Source organism: Ambystoma mexicanum, chromosome 2p (assembly GCF_040938575.1).
Source record: "Ambystoma mexicanum isolate Mex_15411 chromosome 2p, UKY_AmexF1_1, whole genome shotgun sequence".
Lineage (NCBI taxonomy): Eukaryota > Metazoa > Chordata > Amphibia > Caudata > Ambystomatidae > Ambystoma > Ambystoma mexicanum.
The window spans coordinates 550,422,371-550,445,452 of record NC_090923.1 but is presented as its reverse complement, the minus strand read 5'-3'; the positions used below and the strand labels follow the sequence as shown (position 1 = coordinate 550,445,452).

At 45.0% G+C, this 23,082-nt stretch overlaps 1 protein-coding gene across 1 annotated transcript in view; it reads right to left on the bottom strand.

Moving 5' to 3' along the window:
- Window positions 1–23,082, bottom strand: part of DNAH1 (dynein axonemal heavy chain 1) — a 3,604,831-nt gene that overhangs the window by 37,212 nt on the left and 3,544,537 nt on the right. The window contains exon 78 of the mRNA XM_069644003.1: window positions 17,258–17,492. Within this exon, the coding sequence (XP_069500104.1) occupies window positions 17,258–17,492 (235 nt within the window). The remainder of the gene's footprint in view (window positions 1–17,257; window positions 17,493–23,082) is intronic.

The window sequence follows — 23,082 nt, the reverse complement described above, 5'->3', positions numbered from 1 at the left end:
GCCTGCAAGAGATCTATGAAGGCAACAAGATGTTTACGGACCTTCCGCCATTTTTTAGGAAGCCCATCTGAAATGGGTCGTTTGCTGGTGAAATCTTCGCCCAAACTTGAAAATGTTTGAGCAATAGCGATGCGAATATTTTTCCAATAATGTCCAACAGGGCTATTGGCCTGTAATTCTTCGGTTCTTCCCTCTTGCTGCGTTTAAACAGCGGGACGATTATTGAGTAAGTCCATGAGGTTGGTATAGCTGTAAGAGATTGGCATTGTTGGAATATAGTGCTTATGAATCTGGCCCAGGCTTCCGGGTGTTGCTTGGGGTTGATGTTGCTGAGACCGTCATGGCCGGGAGCTCTCGAGGATTTTAGGTGTTTGATGGAGTTGATGATGTCTTCTTCGTCTGATAGAATGACCCATGGGCCGCAGGGCTCTTGTGATGGCGTATCTAGCTGGCCGATAATTGGAGCAAACATGCCTTTGAAATAGTTGGTCCATTTTTCCTCTGTGACAGAGTTTGCAAGTTCTGTTTCCTGTCTGTTTGTTACAGTCTTGATGAGTGCCCAGAAGTCGCTGGATTTCTTGGTGCTTAATGTCCTTAGCATCTTCTTCGCATCATTTTGGTACATTGACCTCCTGCGGCTGTGTAGCCAGGATTTATAGCTGTTCACTTCTGCTGTGCAGTCTGCCTTGGCCAAATCAGATTGTTTAGTTATTGCTCTTCTTTTGGTTTTCCTCATGATTTTTCTTCTTTCCACTAGTGCTCGGTCGAACTCATGCGTGTGCTTTCTGCTTGGGCCCTTGTTGTTCTTGGGATCCGTCCTGAACTGTAGTAGGAAAGGAAGGTAATCTGGTCGATCGCGATCCTTTGGGTTGCTTGCTATAGTTTTTCCGTATTTATCGGTGATTGTCTTGATGTTCATGGCAGTTAGGCGAAGTCTGGTTCGTTGGGTATTAGCTTCCAACGATAGAAGAAAAAGCTTGCTCTCATGGTGTGTTGATGACCAAGTTATTGCAAGTAGATTGTGATCACTTTCTTTTGTCTGCATGATTTTGAATGATTTGATCAAAGGTAGTAGGTTTTTGGAAGCAAAGATGTAGTCCAGTGTAGCCCGGGAGTTTTCGCGTTCCCACGTTGGTATGATGTTTTCCCAAGGTTTTAACCATGTCAAATTATGAAGGTTTCTTGAGTTCATAGCAGTCATCCAAGCTGTACCTCTGTCTTCTGACGACGATTTGAGTTTATTTTTGGTCTGACTGGCGTTTTCCTGTGCGCATTTGGCATTTAGGTCCCCACAAATGATTATGTGGTTTGTGTTTGAGTCAATTCTGATTTTGTCGATTGCATCCGTCACCTGATTGCAGAAGGTTATAATTGATGTTTGTTGAGGATTCTAATATAAGTTTACTATCGCCAGTTGAACTGTGTTGTTTTTTTTTGACCTGGGGTCCTGGAACGACCATGATGTAAGGACTGCCAGCATTCCGTAAGTCTCTATCAACTTTTTCAAGATCTTGATGCCTGACCCGATTCTCACTGCAAGCAGGAGGCCAGATGACAGACTCCCAAATAAACCTCTTTTGGCCGCTGAGAGTTCGATCTCATACCCACCTAGAGAAGGCTTCTCAGTCAACCAGGTTTCCTGGAGGCATATGATGTCAAAACCCACAAGGATCTGGGTGTTTCTGTTTGTTAAATGTAGATGTCCCTGGTGTTCCATGAGGCCATTGATAACGTGAGGGTCTCCGATGTGTCCTGGGCTAGTGTAGTATTCGCCCAACCTAGTTGCTATCTGCTCGGCTTCCCTTTGACTTCAGTCTTTAGCCATTGCCATGGACCTGTCGGGTATCTGGTTTCGTCGTGTTCCGGAGACGTCTCTTTACGGTGGATGTTGTCATCATCAGTCTTTCTTGGCGGTGTAATATCTGATCGAATGTGTTGGTTATGTTCAGTTTTTCCTGATCTGTGTGAAGTAGATCCTGCAGAGACTTTCCTGGGAGGATTCCGGTTGGTAGATGATGTATGCCTTTCAGGGTGGTCTCTATGATAGGGATAATTCTCCCTTTAGGCTGAATTTCCTAACCTAGTGAGTCCCCCAGCAGCTTTGCTGGATTTCTGGAGTTTGTTTTTTTCTCCTGCCAAGAGTGAGACTCTTTTTCTCCCACTCTTGGACATGATTTATGGTGTTCCTTTGACTGTAAATGTGTTTTCTGAGCTATGGGGTCCTCTTCTCCATAGGGTCTCATGTGTTTTTACTAAGTGTGTTACACAGCACCCTCCGTGCAGTAACACAGGGGTGTCATAGTGACACCCCACCATAGACTCCATACCCTGGGACTGACTACTGTCTCCCAGGGCATGTAAAGTAGCCATTGGCTTTACTAGTCCCAAATTATTAACAGAAACCAGTACAAAACATCATATTGTGGACGTACTGGTCGGGGCAATTCGATTGGCCCGGGGTCTGTTAGTCGAGGGGGCACATCTCCGTCCCCCCTGATCGAGTTTTGGCTGGTGGCAGTGGATACTACTTTTTATATTCGACCGCGAATATTTCCCTATGGGATTTTCCCATTGTTCGAGGCTACCAACTTTAATTATTTAATTCTCATAGCCTCGAACATACCGCCGGTTTATTTAATTAATATTAATTCGCCGGTTGGTATTTTTTGCCAGGACTCGATTCTAAAATGGCGTTTGTGTTCTCTTCTGTGACCCCAACCCAAGTCGAGCCCTTTCTTCCACTTTTTGGTGGGCTTCTCCACAGAAACCTCCAAAAGTGGTGCCACTCTGTCTGGGTACCACAGGGGGTGTGGGAAGGGGTTTAGGCACCTGGACTGAGTTACCTTGATAACTCCAGTCGCACTCTTGTGTGATTGGCCCAAGTGGTGAGCCGGCCGGATCACCACTTAGCATGTTTGATTGACAGCTAGGCTGAGTGAATGAGGGTATGCTGCATAAAAGCAGGGCTTTGGGGACTGGAACTTCAGAAGTCGCCACAGGACATGAGAATCCAACGAGGGAGAAGCTGAGCCGACCTACCACGACGACACCACCGGAGGAGCCCTGCGGAGCTGACTCACCACTTCCCGACGACAGAGATCTCCCGGCTGGAGAGGCTTCTTCCCCTGACTGGTGGGCACAACCAGTTTACCTTCTTTTCTTCGCACCCCAGACCGGTTTGTGGTTGAACTGCCCGTGCCAAGCACCCCGGCGGCTGGATAGCCACTTACCACTGAACCGCGAATCAACGGACCGCTCCTTGTACCTGAGAAACTCCACGGCTGGTTTCTTCCCTGGCAGTGCAACGGACTCCTGTCTTCTTCCCTGACGAGATCCTCTCTTCCCCCGGACGAAGCACCAACTTGCATCCGCTGCCAGGAACAACTGCCCCTGCTGGAGTGTTCTCACCACTTTAAGGTACCGTGTCCACCAGGCCTCCCTTTCTAAAGATTGCTACAAGGTAATAATAACCCCTTAACCTTGTGGACTGGGCTGGCTGCCTTGACCCTCTAACTGGTCCCTTTCTTTGGTCCAACTCCTTTTTGAACCGTTACAAGACTTTTCTGCACTGCAACCGTGTGACCTTGGACACATTTCGTTTTGATCCTCTTAAAGCGGATCCGGCGTACTGACTCTGAATTCACAGTGTTACTTTGCCTTCCTCTCTTGTTGTGTTCGTGAAAAAGTGTTGGGATCTGTTTCAATTTATTCTCTGCTTTTCTCTCCCTTTTTAAAAAGAATTATTAAAGTGCCATCTACGTTAAGCGCTCACCGATGTCTGAAAATAAGTGGGGCTTTACTTAAGACTTGTCTAATATTCTATTAAGGGAGTGTATATCTTTTAGTGACCGTGTTTCTGAATTGCTTACTATTGGTGCCTGTGTGTTTTTCTAGATGTGGTTTTAAATAAATAATTATACCTCTTTTACACCAAGCCCTGGTCAGTGTTTACTTGTTCTATTGTGTTCTCTTGACCTATTGTGAATACTCTGTATACTGCCTAACTCTTCTTGAGGGAAGTCTGACTGCTCAGCCACAGCTACCAAGTGAATCTGTGTGGTACAGACTGCTACCAAGTGGGTTTACTGCCAAACCTGTTGTCCTAAATCTTTTGCAGTGGTCCCAGAGGTAACTGCACAGGTTTCTGCCTAACACTGGTGTACAGCGGTGGGATTTGTATTGAGTATACACTTTAGAGTGCTTGTTGAACACTTTAGGACAACTAACCACAGAGCTTAGCACTAAGAAGCTGATTTTCTAACTATGTCTGCTATGGAGAGTTATACCCTAGAATCATTGTCTGCCAAAACTGCTGATTGCTTAAAAGTATTGTGTAGACATAAGAATCTCTCTGAGAAGGGCAAGGAAATGGAACTTATAGAAAGATTGTTAGAAAACCAAAGTCTGGGTGGTACAGAGGAATCTACCCCCCCAGCAAATGTAGAAAACAGTGATGGTATTGATCTGAATCAAAGTCTTGATAATGAGTCAGAAGAGGAAAATGAACCTAATGAAGTTAGCCACTCTGAGCCTCTGTCTGCCTTACCTACTGTACCTACTGGGCCTATACCAGGTCCTACATGTAACCCTGCTTATTTTGAACTTGAAAAAATGAAGCTTGAATTAGAGTACAAATGTTTTATTGCTCAATCTGAAAGAAACAAAGAGCTAGAGTTCAGAAGAATGAATGCCCAGGCTGAGCAGAAGCAAGCTGAGTTAAGACTCAGAGAAATAGAGCTTAATCATGAACTAGAAATGAAAAAGTTGTCTGTGGAAAATGCTTCTCTCTCCTCTGGTTCCTCTAGGAGTTCCAGTCCCAAAAGACCCCAGATGCCTAAGGAATTAGTGGGTATGTATGAACCTAAGTTGGATGTGTTGGATTGGTTAAAAATGTTTGAGTATAATCATGGGCTCCAGGACATCACAGGGAATGAGTTACTTCCCTGGTTGTTCTCTAGGCTTCCCCCTGTTGCAACTGATGTGGTAATGGAGTTGGGGGTGGTGGATAAGAAGGATTATGAATGTGTGAAACTAGCTTTGATAGCTAGATTTGGGAAGACCCCTTCCCAGTACCTTAAGAGGTTTAAGACCCTCAAAAAGCATGATGGTACCCCTTGGGCTACCTGGGTGAGTGAACGTTTGAAAAACTTAGAGGGATGGATTAAGGGTTACAGAGTTAACACTTATGAAAGAATGAAGAATCTTGTAATGTTGGAGTCAATTCATGATGCCTGCTCTCCTGAGCTCAGACAGCACTTGGCTGATTCAAAGGAATTAGATTCCAGGAAGTTAGCTAAGGCTGCTGACTTGTGGGTTACCAGCAGGGCCACTCACAAGGATTCTGGGGCTGCTCAGAAAAAGGATGAGGGAAAACAGCCAAAGAAGGACTCCAAAGAGAATTCTAATAATTCCAATTCCAAAGAGGGCCCCAAACAGAAACAAAAGGGTAAGCCACCAGGGAAACCAAATCAGGCTAGTGTACCTCCTGGTGCCAAACCAGAAGGAGGTCAGAACAAGCCACCATTCCAGAAAGCATTTGGTAAATGCTTTGTTTGTGGCTCTACTGACCATGTGAAAGGAGATCCCAGATGTAAGGGTAAACCTTCAGGGGTCCAGCTTGTCTCCTTAGCCTTCGCTCCAGGGGAGGAAGAACAAATGGCAAGTGGAAACTTTCTACTACTGGCTGATGAACCCATTAGAGTCTCAGCCAGTGTTTCTATAGTGTCTCTGGGTTTGTGCGAACAACAGAACTTAGATGTCTATAATTCTATCCCAGATAATACTAAAGAGTATTATAAGGACAGTGTCCAGGTGAATGGTCAGGAGACTCCTGCCATTAGGGACACTGGGGCCAGCATAACTGTGGTGGACAAATCGTTTTTTTAGGCTGAGGATGTTGCTAAGGCACCCAAACGCCTCACCAAGTTACCTGGAGGGCCTGTGCAGATGCTTCCCCAATTACCAGTTCTCATCCAGTGTAATGGCATGACTGTGAAGATACCTGTCAGCATACAAAGTGAGGTGCCAGGAAGGGTTCTGCTGGGTAATGACTTGAAAACTCTTGGAGTAGTGTCACATACCCCCAGACCTCCTAGTAAAAGGTTGCAGGAGCTCACCAGACCTGCAAGGGAGAGAACCATGAGAGGTACTCCCAAGGAGATGATGAAGAAAGAGATCACTCCTGCTCCACTGGAGATGTCAGCTGTGGTCTCTAAGCAACAAGAAGCAAAGGGGAAACCTAAGACTTCTAACAAGAAACCCGCAGTCAGCACTCTAGTGCAGCCAACCCGGACTTCCCCTAGGTTGTCCAAAGTTACACCAGTAACTCCAGCTGAGGCTGAGAGGGAGGTACAACCCTGTGTGGTTGAACTAGACTCTGAGGAAGAGCTAGTGGAAGGCCAGGAATTCATTGGCGATCTGGATCCTGTTGACCATCCTGAGCTGCAGTCTTTACTGGCAGAAGGTGGACCCAACAGGGCAGACTTCAGTAAGGGACAGAGAGAAAGTCCAACTCTCGAAGGTCTTCGCCACCAGGCAGATGCTCAGGCTGAAGGGCAAGAGCCTGGGAAATATAGGTTACACTGGGAAGATGGCCTCTTCTACAGTGAACCAACCGAGTCTGCCCCTGGGGACAACAAACGACTACCCCAAGAGAACAGACCACAGTTCTTGCAGTTAGCCCATGAGATTCCTTTGGCCGGTCACTTGAGTTTCAAGAAGAGTAAGGAAAGGCTCTCACTCAACTTCTATTAGCCAAAGATGGGGGCTGAAGTAGATAAATACTGCAGGAGCTGCCACACCTGCCAGACGTCTGGTAAGGTTGGCTCCAAGAATGTGGCACCTTTAGTGCCTCTCCCAGTTGTGGGAGTCCGATTTGAGAGAGTAGGAATTGACATTGTTGGTCCCCTTGATCCTCCAACCTCCTCAGGCAACAGATTTATACTTGTTGTAGTAGACCATGCTACTAGGTGCCCTGGGGCAATTCCTATGAGGACTGTTACAGCTCCAGTTGTGGCTACTTTGCCTTCCTCTCTTGTTGTGTTCGTGAAAAAGTGTTGGGATCTGTTTCAATATATTCTCTGCTTTTCTCTCCCTTTTTAAAAAGAATTATTGGAGTGCCATCTACGTTAAGCGCTCACCGCTGTCTGAAAATAAGTGGGGCTTTACTTAAGACTTGTCTAATATTCTTTTAAGGGAGTGTATATCTTTTAGTGACCGTGTTTTTGAATTGCTTACTATTAGTGCCTGTGTGTTTTTCTAGATGAGGTTTTAAATAAATAATTATACTTCTTTTACACCAAGCCCTGGTCAGTGTTTACTTGTTCTATTGTGTTCTCTTGACCTATTGTGAATACTATGTATACTGCCTAACTCTTCTTGAGGGAAGTCTGACTGCTCAGCCACAGCTACCAAGTGAATCTGTGTGGTACAGACTGCTACCAAGTGGGTTTACTGCCAAACACCTGTAGTCCTAAATCTTTTGCAGTGGTCCCAGAGGGAACTGCACAGGTTTCTGCCTAACACTCTATAAGATCTGAGATGATTACTTCCACTAGTTGATTTCTTTCTGCTGTTGTTTTTGTTGTACAAGTCTTGAGTTTTGGAAAGGTAAAGTGGTTTGTAGGGCCTGATGTCCTCCTTGTTTCTTTTCTCAGATTCGGATGAGGATCTTTCTAGTTCTGTTAACAGGAGGCCAGTTTGACTGAGCTCGTTGTATGCTTCTTCCATGCCTGTTTGCAGCACCCGAGCTTTTATATGTAAAAAGGCCTTTGCCCTCTGTTCTCTATGGTATGGCTCAATCAGACAGAAGTCTCCCGTGGTTAGCGATCTTAATGATTTTGTTTTGCTCAAGATTTTTAACACCGTTTTTTCTGTTCAGAATCATGTATCCAGACTGATGTGATACTTGTTCTAGCTTGAAGATTCTGGTGCCTATGGAAGCATTCTTTGAATTACTTTGGCAGGGTACGCCTTGTTCTTTAAATGAATTTGCCTCTGCATGAAGTTACCGCTGCTTTTTCTGCGGTGTTCCGTTGGACATATATGCTTGTTGAGCTTCGGCTGTTGGGCGCTTATGATCTTGTACTTTATCTGACGCAATGTTTGACCGGCCCTCGTTGATGGATCCTCTGGGGTTTCCAGTTTTGTTCGTACTAGGTGAGGGCTTCGGTTCTTGGTGGTTTTCCCTATTGACACCTGAAGGTGTCTTTGGGTTGCTCTTTATCATATTGCTTGTGAGGGAATCGTCTGCATCTAGGTGTTGAGTTAGATCCATAAGGCTGCTTGAAGCCTGAAATTCAGCCGACGACTGTGGTGAGTTGCTTAGGTCAATGAGAACTTGAGTTTTGATGGAGTCCCCTGGTTGTAGGGGTTTTGTTTGTTGATTTTTGTTCACTGCTGAATTCTCTTTACCGTCCTGTTTGCTGAGCCCTGTCGACTTTGGTTTCGCAGGAGGTGTTGGCTTCATGCTTGCCAGTTGAAATGCCGGATTTAGTTTTCTTGAAGGATCAGTTCCTGTTTTCGATTCCATTGAAGTGGAAGGAGCTGTTGTGGTATCGCTCGAATCTCTACTCGTATGTTTGATAAAGAGTGGGGCCACTTTTTCATGATTACTTGATTCTCTGGTCTGGGATGCCTTTTCTGAGGTCACTGATTTGGCCTCACTAGCAGGCATGGCTTTGGTCTACTGTTTCTCTAACCAGGACAATTTTTCTTCCAGGATTGCTCATCTTGTCGCCTCTTTGGATTCTACTGCAGTTATGTATCCTTCCAAAAAAATCAGTTTTGACTGAATTGTTGCTAAGATTGAGGTATTGTCTTTAGCAGTGTCATTTATAGCTTCATAAAGTTTACAAAAAGGCGATAGGACGATGGTGACTGCTGACATTAGTGTGGTCATGTCGGGCCTCTTTTTTGGCGACCCTTTGCCTGTGTCTCCTGATGGCTCAGAGGGGAGTCTTTTTTTTGATACTGCATCTCTTAGGTCCCTTGATTGAAATTGAAAGGCAGGTGCATTTTCTGATGGAAAAGAATAGCGATGGGGTGATTGGCGAACTGTCGGTGACATTAGCTGGTCATCACAGCTTGAGTTGAAGGAACCAGTATAGGAGTGCACTGGTAGTGATTGCCTGCCTAGATGGCGGCTGTCCAGGTGAATGTTAGCCCATGGCTGTGAGGGGTGTCCAGTCAATTCGTCGACCTCAAATTGGTCGAATGACATTTGGTCGACGCAATTTCGTCGAAAACCATTTCGTCGAATTTTTTTTAAAAATTATATATATTTTTTTGGGTGTTCGTTTAGGCAAAAAAAGGTTTTTTAAGGCAAAAAAGGGAGGTTGGGGGGGGGACCCCCCCCCCAAAAAATAAATAAATAAAGGGTTAAAATAGAAAAAAAAATTTTTCGACGAAATGGTTTTCGACCAATTTGCTTCGACCATTTGTCTGGTCGACCAATTTTTTTCGACTAATTGACTGGCAACCGTTGTGAGGTAATTTGGGGAACTGGTCTCTTTCATTCAGGTCATACTGGGATGAGAAAGAGTGGGTTTACACCCAGGTCAAAAGCATAAAATCACTGACATGAAGATCAATCAAGGAAGCTAAAGCCAACAGTTTACCAGTGGCAGCCCCAGGGATAAAAACTAAGGAAGGAATGCACAGCTGATTAAGCCAGCCCTGGAGGAGTGAGAAACCAGACATTGGTTCCGTGGCGAGAGACACAAGGAACAGGGAACGGGACGCTGCCAAGAGGGGACGAGCATCTCCAGTAAGTCCATGAAGCAGTGACCTATCCAGTGGAGGGGGAAAGAAAAAACCTGACCGGCTAAGCCAAAGTAAGAAGAAGCCGCAGAGCAGAGGACGCGAGAAAGAGCACACTGCTACAAAGCCGTCGAGAGCAGGACGCTGAACACGGAAGCTGTACGGAATCCCTGCTCCGCTCCCAGGACAGACCAGAGATCACAACAGCATTTCCCTGAAGGTAGGGAAAGGGTCAGGCCAGCTGGTGGGACATAGAGGGGGTCAAATAGATTAAAGAAAGACTTACCAGTATCCCGAGAGACAAAAAAGGCACAGCGAAAAAAACAGTAAAAATGGAAACAAACTTTGGAACAGTAACTGGCAGGAGAGCACACCAGTTCTGTTTAAAAGGACATTGAGTGAAGCAGGAGCAGAAGGTCTGCAATAACAGCACACATGGGGCTGGGACCCACATGAAGTTGGTTAAGCCCCGCCAGAACACCACAGCAAGGTCTGTAACTCATATGAAGTTGGGCGAGGCCCGCGAAAGCAGCACACATGGGTCAAGGACCCATACAAGTATGAGGAAGCACACAGTTAAGGGAATGGGGTCCAGAGTAAGTTGGGGAGATCCCAGGGTGATATAAAGGAGTCCGGAAACCCCATAAAAAAAACAAGCTGCAGAAGAAGTCAGGGAGATCCCGAGACAAACCAGAGAGTTCTGGGAACCACGTAAGAGAGAATGAGAGGTGCAAGAAGCTAAAGCAAGGGGTCAGAGACCCATTTCCAAAAGAAGAGACACTTTCAGGAATTTTAAAATCCATAGTCAGGTTTGGCAAAATAGTGCACCCAACTTGACACTACGTTGGTGAAGAGGGGAAAGAGCAGGGGAAGAGATTCTCACCCGCCCCATTGATATGTGAAAGACTGTTTTGGTGAAAAGAAGATCTACAATGAAGTCTTGCAGCATAGTGCATATTATAACCACAAAAGTATTTGTATTTATTAAATTTTATATGGCGCTTTAATCCAAAGTGCTCCACAAAAGAACAACATGAATACAGTAAAACCAATAATTACAAATCATGAATAGACAAGAGCAGTAAGCAGAACAAATTGTCAAGCCCATAAGATTAAAAACCAGGGTAGGGAGGAGGAAGTAGTAAAGAATTGTCAGGAGGGAGGATCAAGTAGGTGTGAATTTAAGGAGGAGCGGAAGGATGAGTAAGAAGAGATAGAACGGATAGAGAGAGGTAGTAAGTTCCAATGGAGAGGGGCAAGGAGCTGGAAGGAGCGGAAGCAGGAAGGGGCACAAGGAGGGGGGGGACAGTAAGTAAGAAGTGGTCAGCAGAGCGGAGGGGGATTGAGGGGGAGTAGAGGAAGTTGAATTTGAGTTGAGATTGAAAGGAAAGCCAGCCGAGAGAGGAAAGCACAGAGGAGATGGAGTCATAAGAAGGAAGAGAGCAAAGAGTGCGGATTGCAGAATGGTGGCGAGATTTGAGAGGGGCCAGATGAGAGGCGGGCAGGCCAAAGAGGAGAGCGGAGCAGTAGAAGAGACGAGAAAAGATAAGGGATGAAATTAAGAGTTTGGTGGCATGGAAAGTAAGATGGGATCGGATTTTGTGAACATTGTAGAGGTGTTAGCGACCAGCACGGGAGGTATGAGAGATGTGGTGTGTAAACGAGAGGTTGGAGTCAAAGTGGAGGCCTATGTTGCAGGTAGAGGCAGAGAAGGGAAGATGAGCAGGAGGAAAGAGGATATGAGGAGGGGGAAAGGGAGGAGGAAGGGTGTTAGCAGGAAGGAATAAAACTTCAGTTTTATCCGTGTTTAGGGTGAGAAAGTGGGAAGCCATCTAGCTTTTGATGGCTGTGAGACAGAAGGGAGTTTGTGGTGGATGTCAGGAGTAAAGGAAGAGAAGGAGAGGAAAAGCTGGGTGTCATCCGCGTAGAAATGGTAAGAGATACCAAATGAAGAGATAAGGGCAAGAAAGGAGATGTAGAGTGAGAAGAGGAAAGGGCCAAGGACCGAACCCTGGGGAACACCAAAGTCAAGGGAGTGAGAAGGGGAGGAGCGGCCGACCCAAAAGACAGCAAAGGAGCAGTTGGAAAGGTAGGAGGAAAACCAATTAAGGACAGAGCCTTTGAGACCAAAGGAAGAAAGAGTGTTGAGGAGTAAGGTATGATCAACGGGATGATCAACGATATCAAAGGCGGAAGGGAGGTCAAGGAGAAGGAGAATGGAAGAGTGCTTGGAGTAGCAAGCAGTGAGGAGGGAGTTGAGTACAGAGATGAGAGCGGCTTCAGTAGAATGTTTGGGGCGAAATCCAAATTGAGTAGGGGGAAGGAGAGAGAGGTTGGAGACAAATGCTTAGAGTTGGGAGTAGACGAGACGTTCCAGGAGCTTAGAGAGGAATGGTAAACGAGAGATGGGGCGAAAGTTGGAAGTCAGACGGGGGTTGGCAGAGGGTTTTTTCAGGATGGGAATGATAGTAGCATGTTTGAAAGCAGAAGGAAAGTTAGCGGTGGGACAACAGATGTTGAAGAATGAGGTGAGGTAAGGGATGAGGAGAGGGTAGATTTTGGGAATCAGAGGGCTGGGAAGAGGATCAGAGGGGGCAGCAGTGGGATGAGTTTTAGAAAGAAGTAGGGAAACATCAGAGTGAGTGACAGGGGTGAAATTAGACTTGAAGGAAGAAGGGGTAGGGAGAGAAAGGGAAGGAGGAGAGAGTGGGGGAGAGTAGAATGTTTTGTCGTATAGTGAGTATCTTAGAGGAGACAAAGGCAGCAAAGTCAGAGGGGGAGAGAGGAGAGGCGGTGGAGTGGTCAGGAGTGAGGGGGGAGAGAAGATCATTTGGCTGAGCTAAGGCAGGAGTTGTAAAGGGAGTGGTAAGAGAAGTAGGAGGCTTAGTTAGCAGGTGAGCAGTGTTTGAACCAACGTCTTTCAAGGCGTTGGAGAAAGCGGCGCATGGACAGAAGGTGAGAGGAGAGCCAGGGTTGGGCGGGTTTGCGGGAAGGTCAGAAGGGGGAGAGGGTATAGTTGTTCAAGACAGGAGGAGAGGGAGGAGGAAAGAGTACATAAAGCATCATTAGCAGAAAGAGAAGAGAAGTGAGGGAGAGGGGGAGGGAGGAGGTACAGGTATCATAGAAGTGAGAAGGGTTGAAATTGCGGAGGTCCCATCGAGATAAAGAGGCAGAGGAAGAGGGGGGAGAGGGCGGAGAGACAGGGGGAGTGAGGTAGAATGATAGTAAAGCATGATCGGAGAGATAGTGGGGGAGGGTGGATATAGGGGGAGGGGGGTGAAGGAAGAGACAAAAATAAGATCAAGAGTGGAGCCAGAAGAGTCTGTAGGTGAGGAGGGGAGAGAAGTAAGAAGGTAGGAGCCGAGAATAGATAAGAATGGGGAGGTGTGGTGGGAGGTGGAAAGATGAAGGTTAACGTCGCCAAGGACAGTTAGGGGTGAGGGAGAGGGAGAGGAGGTGGTCAAGGACATCATAGAAGGAGGTAAGGGGGCCAGGTGGACCGTAAATGATTAGAAAGGATATAGCGTAAGGGGAGGTGAAGGATTTGTGCAGGTATTCGAATGAGTGGAAGACAGGGAGAGAGAGAAGTACTATAGTGGGTAGGCAGGCATTTGGGGTGAACGAGAAGACCAATGCCACCACTGCGGCCCGTGGGGCGGGGGACATGGGTAAACGAGGAGGAAGAGGAGTGAGAGAAGCAGGTACAGTAGAGTTAAAGGGAGGGATCCAGGTTTCGGTAATACATAGGAATTGAATATTTAGCCGTAGGAACCAGTCTAGCACAGTGGTAGCTTTATTACAGAGAGATCTAGCATTCCAAAGGGTGGTGTTGATGATGCTGGAGGGTTCGACGATAGGGGGGTAGATAAGGTTGGGGCAGTGAGTTGGGGAGGGTGGAAGTAGGGATGAACGGGATTGAGGGGGGAAGGAAGATTGAGTGTAGATAGGGTCATAATAATGAGGTAGAGGGATTTGAGAAAGGGCAGGGAGGAGAAATGGGGGAGGGGATGAGAGAGGGGAGGATAAAGAGTGATGGGTGGAAGGTTTCGAATTAATCTGAACCACTGGCATTGCTCTGGGCAACCTTCCACACCCCCTAGCCTAGCAGTTCAGGCTGGGCTGCTAACATTGGTGGCAGTACCTGACTGATTTTCATATGGCTGGACCCCTTTTGCAATGGAGCAGATGGGCTAAAAAACTTTGGTGTGGAAGGTTGCCCAGAGCAATGCCAGTGGTTCAGTTTCATTCAAAACCTTCCACCCATCACTTTTGTGGTTGCAGGATAGTGCACCAGATTTGATCATATGTTTTGTGTGCAGGAGAAAAGGATAAAAAAGATCTACAGTCAAGTCTGACGGGACAGTGTTTGGAAGAACATTTAAGACCAGGAACATTTAATGTACTCATTGGGGGTCATTATGACCTGGGCGGTAAGGGATACCAGGCACCGGTAAGGAGACTGGTGCCGGTAATCCCATACCACCCTATTCCAAGGTCCCTTCGGGGGACCGTAAGGAATGTGTAGTCCGACCATACGTCCCTTACGGGTCCCGCTAAGGGACCAGGGCGCTAATAACGGGCTTGCAAGTCGCAAGCCCATTATTAGCGCCCTCCCCATTCCCATTGAGTCCTATGGGGGCTCAAATGGGAATGGGGAATGGTTTGTTCAATGGGGACTTACCGGTCCCGCCAGGGTCGGACTACACCGTTAAGTCCCAATTGAACAACAACCGTGCCAGACCCATTATTGGAGGCAGTGATGGCGCAAATAGCACCATGACTACCACCAATCTCAGAATGAGGCCTATTGTCTTTTCTTATCAAGAAATGCACTTTTTAAAGATATGTCCAGAACAAGAGAAGCCTCCTCCTGGATCAAGAAGACACCCAGTTTTTCCTTACTTTTTTTTTTTTTTTATTTACTTGATTTTAACCAAAAGAATTGATTTTTACAAGGTATAAAAATTAAGAGTAGCTGCTTCTTTGGTTGCATGCCAAATTTTCAAAGTCCGTTGATGTAATTTCACAGGTTTCCATCTCGGATATATTTGGTATCAGAGTCAGAGTCAGTAGCCTTTTTTAAAGCGGCGTCGAAGATCTTAACTGCTACTATAACCCATTTTGTTTTTTCACCGGCGATCACTCTACACCACCAAGTGTGTTCTTCTCTAAGAGGGGTGTCGAGGAGTAGCGGAAGTAAGAATGCTACCCGCAGGTAACTGGTGTTAGGGCAGTTTAGAATCAGATGCCTTGCTGTTTCTATAGTATCCGAGTTTAAACATAGTCTGCAGGTTTTGTCTTTAGATTGAGTGTGAATAGCCTGAATTTCTTGTGTTGGCATCAGGTTTAATCTTGTTCGCATAAACATTTTCTGAAAGTTGTAGTTTGGGAATTTGATGCAGTAGTTCAACGGAAGGTTCAGTTTGTTAGTAGTATGTGGAAGGTAACCAAGAAGTTTATTTGCGGTTGCCAAGTTACACGTAGTGATCCAGTCTTCTTGTGCAACTTTGATTTTAATTTTTTCCGGATTTTGGATTAAGTCCTCTTGGGTGCAGGCAAGATCTTTTAATTTTGACATTAGTTTTTTTCCCAAACCGTCAGCGCTTTACAGAGCCCCAGCCGGAGTTCTTCTAGAATCATTTTATAGATAGGCAGTGAGTCAGGGTCGATGATATTCCTCAATGCTCTCATTTGGCTTTGTTCTAAGGATGCTGACAAAGATAGTAAGCCAAGTTCGCGTCGTATCGCTGCGATGGATGCAGATTTTGGCAAGCCCAGAACAGCTTTCCAGAGATATCCCTCCAGTTTCGGCCAAATTGAATCATGAATGTTGAGCGCCACATCCATTCCGTAAATTAGGGACGGTACCACCTTTTGTCTGTAAAACTGAATTGCTGGTATTAGGAAACATTTTCCATATTTGTTGTCAATTAATCTTGTTTGAGTGGTGAGCGTTTTGACTTTAGACCACAAAGCCACGATGGTAGAGTTCTCAGTTCTTAGTTCGTCAATGATTACACCCAAGTACCTGATGTATGTAACTGTCTCGATCTTTGCGTTGTTTAAGAACCAGGAACCGCCTGTTTTCGATTTTGAGCGCTTGTTCCCCAAGACCAAGATTTTCGATTTCTCTGTGTTTATTTCTAGGTCATTTTCGGAGATGAATCTGGCCAGATTTGTCAACTGGCGCTGAAGACCGACTTGAGTTTGATCCATCAGAATCATGTCGTCAGCATAGAGTAACCTGGACACTACGGTGTTTCCAACTTTCGGCGGAAATGCTCTCAAAGGGGTTTGCGTGTATTGAAAGTCACCCAGAAATGCGATGAATAATGCAGGGGCTAAAGGACAGCCTTGTTTGACTCCTCTTTCAACCTTAACTGCTTCTGATAGCATGCCTTGTTGGTTTAGACGGACTCGCATAGTTGTATCTGTATGTAGTGCGATTATTGGATCCAGGATTTCCTCTGGACAGTTCCAATTGGTCAGTTTAGACCATAGTCTTTGCCAGCTTACTTTATCAAAGGCTTGGGATAAGTCAATGAATGCAAGGAAAACTTTCGGAGCCCCATTATTTACAGTGTCCTTGATGATATTCAAGATCATGATGTTTATGCTTGTTGAGGCCGTCTTCAGAAATCCCGTTTGGAAGTGGTCTGTTGAAGAAGATGTTCTTACCCAGTTTTGAAATTTTGAAAGGAGTAGAGTCGCAAATATTTTACCCATGATGTCGAGAAGGGCTATAGGTCGATAGTTCGCCGGGTTATCTCTACTTCCTTTTTTAAAAATGGGTACATGACCGCCTCGGTCCATGTTTTCGGGACTTGTCTGGATGCTATGCAATGATCGAAAAATTTTGTTATCAAAAGGGACCATTCAGTTTGGTTTTGCTTTCGATCTATATTAGTCAACCCATCAGGCCCCGGTGCTCTAACTCTTTTCCTTACTTAGATTAGAGTGCAAGGGACGGAAATAGGTTTGGACACATGACGGTGGACATTTTACTTTACTGAACATCCTTCATAGTTATTGTTGAGGTAGGGAAACCCCTCATAGAAATAGGGCAAGATAGGGTCTTTCTTTTCTTTTACATTTAAATAAATAAAAGTCTTTGCCAACAAACATGCCACCACTGTGTCAGACTCATACTACTGCACCCTTACAATCTTTGTCAACTTGCTGATGTTAGTAGCATTATCCAAATTGGGACAATGCGGCGGGAACGGCAATAGAGGAAACCACTGTTTAGTAGTAGTGAACATTGAATGAGCATGGCTAGTGGGCAGGTAGCTTGCTGAAGTTCCCCTCAGTAATGCATGTTTTGTGTGTCTCGTAAGAAAAAGCAAAACCTCTTTGTAAACTAATGTTTGTGCACACCACCAGTATTATTCTGCCTGGCATACTCATGGCTCATGTATCATGGCAGGTAAACGCAATGTATATATCAAAGGCAATGGATTTCAACTTGACATTTTTCAGTCAGCGATTTATCTCTCACCTGCTCTTGTCAGGGTCTTGTAGATCGGACACATGTAGAACCCTGTGTCTGGTGGCTTGCGGTTTGGAATGGGAACTAACCAGAGGACAGCCATTTCGGTGTAAAGTTCTTTGGGTCTTGACTCTGATAACTGATTTGTCTCACCATCCCAGCGAGCACCTTCCAGAAATAGTCCATGAATATAGCAGCCCTCTGCTGGTCGTTCCAACAGCTCTGATGCCACCTCTTTCAACACCTAAATAAGAAACAGGAGGCACAGATAATGTAATTTTATATACCCAATCTCACATTCCCAAACTGCATTTTCCCCTATATTTACCCCAGGTCAGGACACTCAATCTCAAATAAGGGTGGTCATTTTCTTCCACATAAAAAGCCCCAGATTGGGATGGCTCCTGCCAGTTCACATCCATCCCAAAAGCCACTAAAGGACTGAGGCGATGGTGGGATAGGAACATGCACACTCATAAAAAAGTAACAGAAAGAAATACAATCATTAGCTTCATCAGAGGGACTAGTTGAGTCTACTCAGCAGCAGTTTTCTCTCATCTTGAGTCTGTGTCCTGTGTTTTTTTTTTACGGCAATGTAAGCAACACTGAAAACAGACTAAAAGCGAAAGGAAGTGGTGAAGACAATATGGCAGGGTGCTAATGGCGATATTACCCTGGTGGGCAGGCCATCACTGTCGGTAACCAAAGGAGGTGCGAAGGTGGGCATCAGAGATGCTCACTTTTTCACTGCCTTTGGGGTTTTCCAATGCCGAAGATGTTTCCCGTAGTGAAAAAAACAATAATAACAATGTTACAACTTCATTGTTGGGCTGAGCTAAAGATGGAGTTATAAAATGGTGGTATTCCACCTTGTAACCAGGCAGCATTTACTGTTTCCCCTCGAAATACTACCATATGTATATACTTCCAAGGCTGCAATGTGGTGGGCACTTTTTAAAAACACAGCTTGTTTTACTGATGCCAACACAGCACAGGCCCAAATTATTGTAGGCACCTAGAATGGAGCGATCTAAAGCCGAAGAGGAGGATTGATTCAGGCAGATATAAAATCCACACAGCCTACTGTGTGAAAATGAACATAGTAGATAAGTAGTAGTGGTGCCAATGGCTAAAAACCTGCCCAAAGGCCATCATTTCTGCTTATATGCTCTAACATTTATACTCCAAAGACCCAAAAGAGTCACACGAATGGAAGTGGCTTTTGTTTCTGAGCTCAGCTCCTTCTCAGGGACCGCTGCCAAAAAAAAAAGAAAAGTGGGAGAAGGGGTCAATAATGCCATAAATCCCCTTTGAAATGCCAATATGGGCACAGATTTAAATTAGTTATACAGGAGATCAAATCAATAAAAACATTTCTGAACAGTCATGTTGAGCTAAACAAGGCCTGAGGATATCATTAAATGTCTTCATCCGAGATAGAAGCAGACCTGTTGTATATAGAAAAGATTTTGACTTGAAGCAACTAGTCAATTTAAGAAGACGAGATATTCAAAGTAGGAAGTATGCCCAAGATGGGATGGAAATTTGCCACATAATGCAGACCCAATTAGCAGCTTTACCTAGCGGAAATATACCTACAAATGGAACCGAGCTCACATATTGTTAGTATTGGCCATGGGAGTAACAGTCTCGATCACCTTGGCTCTCTTTTAAGCAGGTACAAACAACCTAACCATTTTAATTTAATGCACCCCCAAAGGGTTTGGTATGGGGCATTTGGACACATCTATCACCCTCAAAGCTAAGGGTGCCATTTACAAATAGACTGTATAGCAAAAAGCAGAGTAATTAAGCAGCAGGCAGTACATATATATTTAATGTCATTTCTTGTCCGAGACATGCAACAAATGCAGTAAAAATTACTTAAAACTGCAGAAATAAAAATAAAATGATTGTTCCACCGAGAAACTAATTATTTTAATTAATGTGGTACAGTTTATATAAAACTTTCCGCACATTACAATAACATAAAACATTAAGACCAATACGTTAATATCAATATAGTCTAAGAATGCAGTATTAATATTCAGTTTTATCCTCCAACTCATTTTCCTCAATAATTGCACCCGTCATATTACCCATTGCGCATATCTCAACTTTATTAAAATACCCATTCACTTAAAAATGTAGATTTTCATGGATGAGTTGTTCAGAACATATGATGCTACAATTCACTATACATCCATAAAACAAAATACCAAACTGTGAGAAATGCAAGAAACGGTGCACAGTGCCACAACCCCAATAAGGTGCAAATTATGCAGAGCAGCGCAATCAAACAATTGTAGGTGTACAAAGTCAAGCAAAACTGTGCAAATTACACAAGAATTGTCATGGTTTCCACTCATTCGGCACGTGTGCTGTTTGGTATGCTGGGATTTACTCCATTGCTCATTCGGCGAATGACAAATGCAATTCTACAAAGTTAATGGTTTTCATTCCTTCCAATCTTTTATTCTCTTGAAGTCATCAATTGATGGTATAGCAAGTGGTGCCGACACGTGTTTCGACCTAACAGGTCTTTTTCTAGACTACCATTTTGTAGTTTTTAATACATAAAGGTTGGATACATATTTCGTGAGTATGTGGTCTCCAGATCGGCAATTCACCATTGGAATTGGAAGGAATGAAAACCACTAACTTTGTTGAATTGCATTTGTCATGCGCCAAATGAGCAATGGAGTAAATCCCAGCATACCAAACAGCACACGCGCCGAATGAGTGGAAACCATGACAATTCTTGCTTGATACACACAATAGGCACCACGAGCACGGCCCTTTTTTCAAGTTTCCACCGACTGGCTGCTAGTGCACCGCTAACAGAGATGGAGAGCGCAGCAACCGATGGTCCCTGGTGCTCCCAACGCACATGTGCAAATTACAATCTCACATTATTATGAAATACTGTAAATTAGTCACTGGAAAGGGCATATAGAGATTATACAGTGCCAGAAAACATACTCCTCTACTTTGCAGAAATCTAAATCAAAACCACTGAGGGTTAAACTATATAGCAGGTGGTGAAACATACCAGTTACCATAACATTTAGATTTTCAGGGTATGGGTAGGGCTCATGTGGCACAAACAGCTTCTCTATAAGCTAGTTTAGTGATAGCACACGTTTGTGGGTTTTACCATTTATGTTAAACCATTAGTGGGGATTGTACCACCAAGAAATAATTCCTCCTCCTGTGGTGGATGGTAGTTTTGCTTTGGCAGTAATTACCAATGAATGCGGTAGATGTCCATATCACACTCTCTGCAACAAGACTCTTATATTTAAGAAAAAGAACGTTATGAAGCAGTTGAAAAATAGCCATAACGTCGAAGTGTTCACTGTGTTTAAAAGCAACAAAGGCTTAATTCTGAATCACGCCTTCACTTGAAGGCTGTGGCTCCATTATAAAGGTCAGTACCTATTTAGTGCATATTGATGTGTACACCAATATTGAATTCCGTTTTGGCAAACGTTTTATGCGGATTTCCATGTTTGTGTAGAAGCACTGTAAAAGCATATTAAACTGGGTGGATCTCAAATAACATTTCCTTTTCACTGCGGCCAATAGCTGGAGGACTTACTTACCATAATGATCTTTCTATGGATTCCTTCTCCCGCAGATTCCTCATCTTTATAGATATCCATCATCCATCTCTGCTGTTTCGAAAGGGGCCGTAGTGGACCGCGACTCGGCTGTCGATCCACCTTGCTCGGTGCTTGATCGTCGGCTCCAGAAGTAACGTCAGGCGTTGTTTATATAACACGTCACTACGCTCCATGCTTCAGTTCCTCCATTTGTTCCCCCATGCCTGAACGCTGCAGAGGAAAACCTGCAGGAGGCGGCTAAGCAGGCTGTAAAAAACTTAACGAAGGGCTACATCCCATCCCAACATGGTGATCCCAGATAATCCGAGATTAAAAATTATTATTACTATTATTCTTTTTTTTTTTTTTAGACGATGAGTGAAAACGGACACCCCAGAGCCAAAACCAACATCTTTTTCACTTAGATAGAAGCGTTGAGCCACAACACTTTCTGAGCTGGACGGATGGGAGGGGCGATGAGGAATTTGCGGAAGAATCCATAGAAAGGTCATTAAGGTAAGTAATTTCTCCTGCAATGGATTGCTTTTCTCCCGCAGATTCCTCATCTTGATAGACTCCCCAAGCAGTTACGCTAAAGGAGGAGGGCAGGGAAGAAAGTATTAAACAAGTAGGTTCTCGAGAACTGCCCTACCAAAGTCTGCATCAGCCCTGCGGGCAACATCCAAAGCATAATGCTTGGTGAACGTATGTAAGGAAGAGCGTGTGGCTGCATGGCAAATGTCCCTAACAGGAACCCCCCCTCTGTAGGGCTCTGGAAGTTGAAACCCTTCTGATTGAATGTGCCCTGATTCCTGGTGAAAGTTCTTTGCCTGCCGACTGGTAATACTCATATATAAATAAAATAATCCAACATGAAAGGGTCTGTTGTGTGGCAAGACCCTTGCAAGATAGAGAATGGGCTACGAACAACTGGTCCATCTTCTGGAACTCAGATGTACGGGCAACATAAAAGCTCAAGGCTCTTTTCGGGTCAAGACAGTGAAAACGCATCTCCGCTTTCGAGGGGTGTGGAGGGGGGTAAAACACAGGCAAATCACTAGATTGTGAAATATGAAATTCAGAAACATTTTTGGAATGCAGCCAGGCATGACTTTGAGAGAAAATGTTTGGGGGTTGCAGCATAGTGTTTGCAGCTTACTTACTCTCCTGGCTGACATGATTGCAACCAAGAAGGATGTTTAAAGGGACAACAGCCTCAACAAACAGGAATGCATAGGGTCAAACAGAGCCGCCATTAAAAAGGTCAAAACCAGATTAAGGTCCCAATCTGCAACAACAAAACGGGGTGGCAGGAACTTATTGAGAAGGCCCTTCAGGAATTGGGCCAGGACCGGAATAGTGAAGAAAGAAACTTGATCCAGGGACCATTTGATCACAGACAAGGCTGCCAAATACCCTTTGACTGTGGTAACGTGAAGGTCTACTGAGGCCAGTGGCAGAAGGAACTCCATCACTGTAATGATGGGGCAAGAGATAGGGTCAATCTCGTGTTCCCTGCACCAAGCCTCAAACATTCGCCACCTACACACGTACAGCCATCTAGTAGAAGGTTTGCGTGCAGCCAGCAAAACCTCAAGCACCTCGTCCGAGAGGTCCCAGTCATCATATCTCATCCTCTCAAGAGCAATGCATGTAGATTGAGGGAATCTGGAGTAGGGTGAAGCACCTGACCTTCCCGACTGGGTCAGGAGATCCAGACATTGAGGCAACTGGCGAGGTGGGCAGTTGGTCAGATTCAAGAGATCAACTAGTCTGGGGTGATCAAGATCATGGTCGCTCAGAATCTCTTCAACCTCCTGAGAACCCAAGGAATGATAGGAATCGGAGGGAAAGCATAGTGGAGAGGGAAGGTCCAATCCACCAGAAACACATCCCCCAGTGCGCCGTTTGCTGGGAATTCCATCTAGCAAAATGGTTTGCATTTCCTGTTGGACTCTGTGGCGAACAGATCCACCGCTGGGGTACCCCAGAGAGAGAAGACCTCTTGCATGACTTCCTGACACACTTCCCACTCACGTGCACTGCTCAGAGCATCCACCAAACCATTCTCCGTCCTCGCCAGATGAACTGCTGAGACAGAGATTTTGTTCTCTAGTAACCAGGGATACAGTAGCATCGCCACTGTGCAAAGGGGATGGTAGTGCATGCCTTGTTTGTTCAGGTAGTGCATTTCCACTGTGTTCTCAGTCAGAATGAGGACATTCTTCC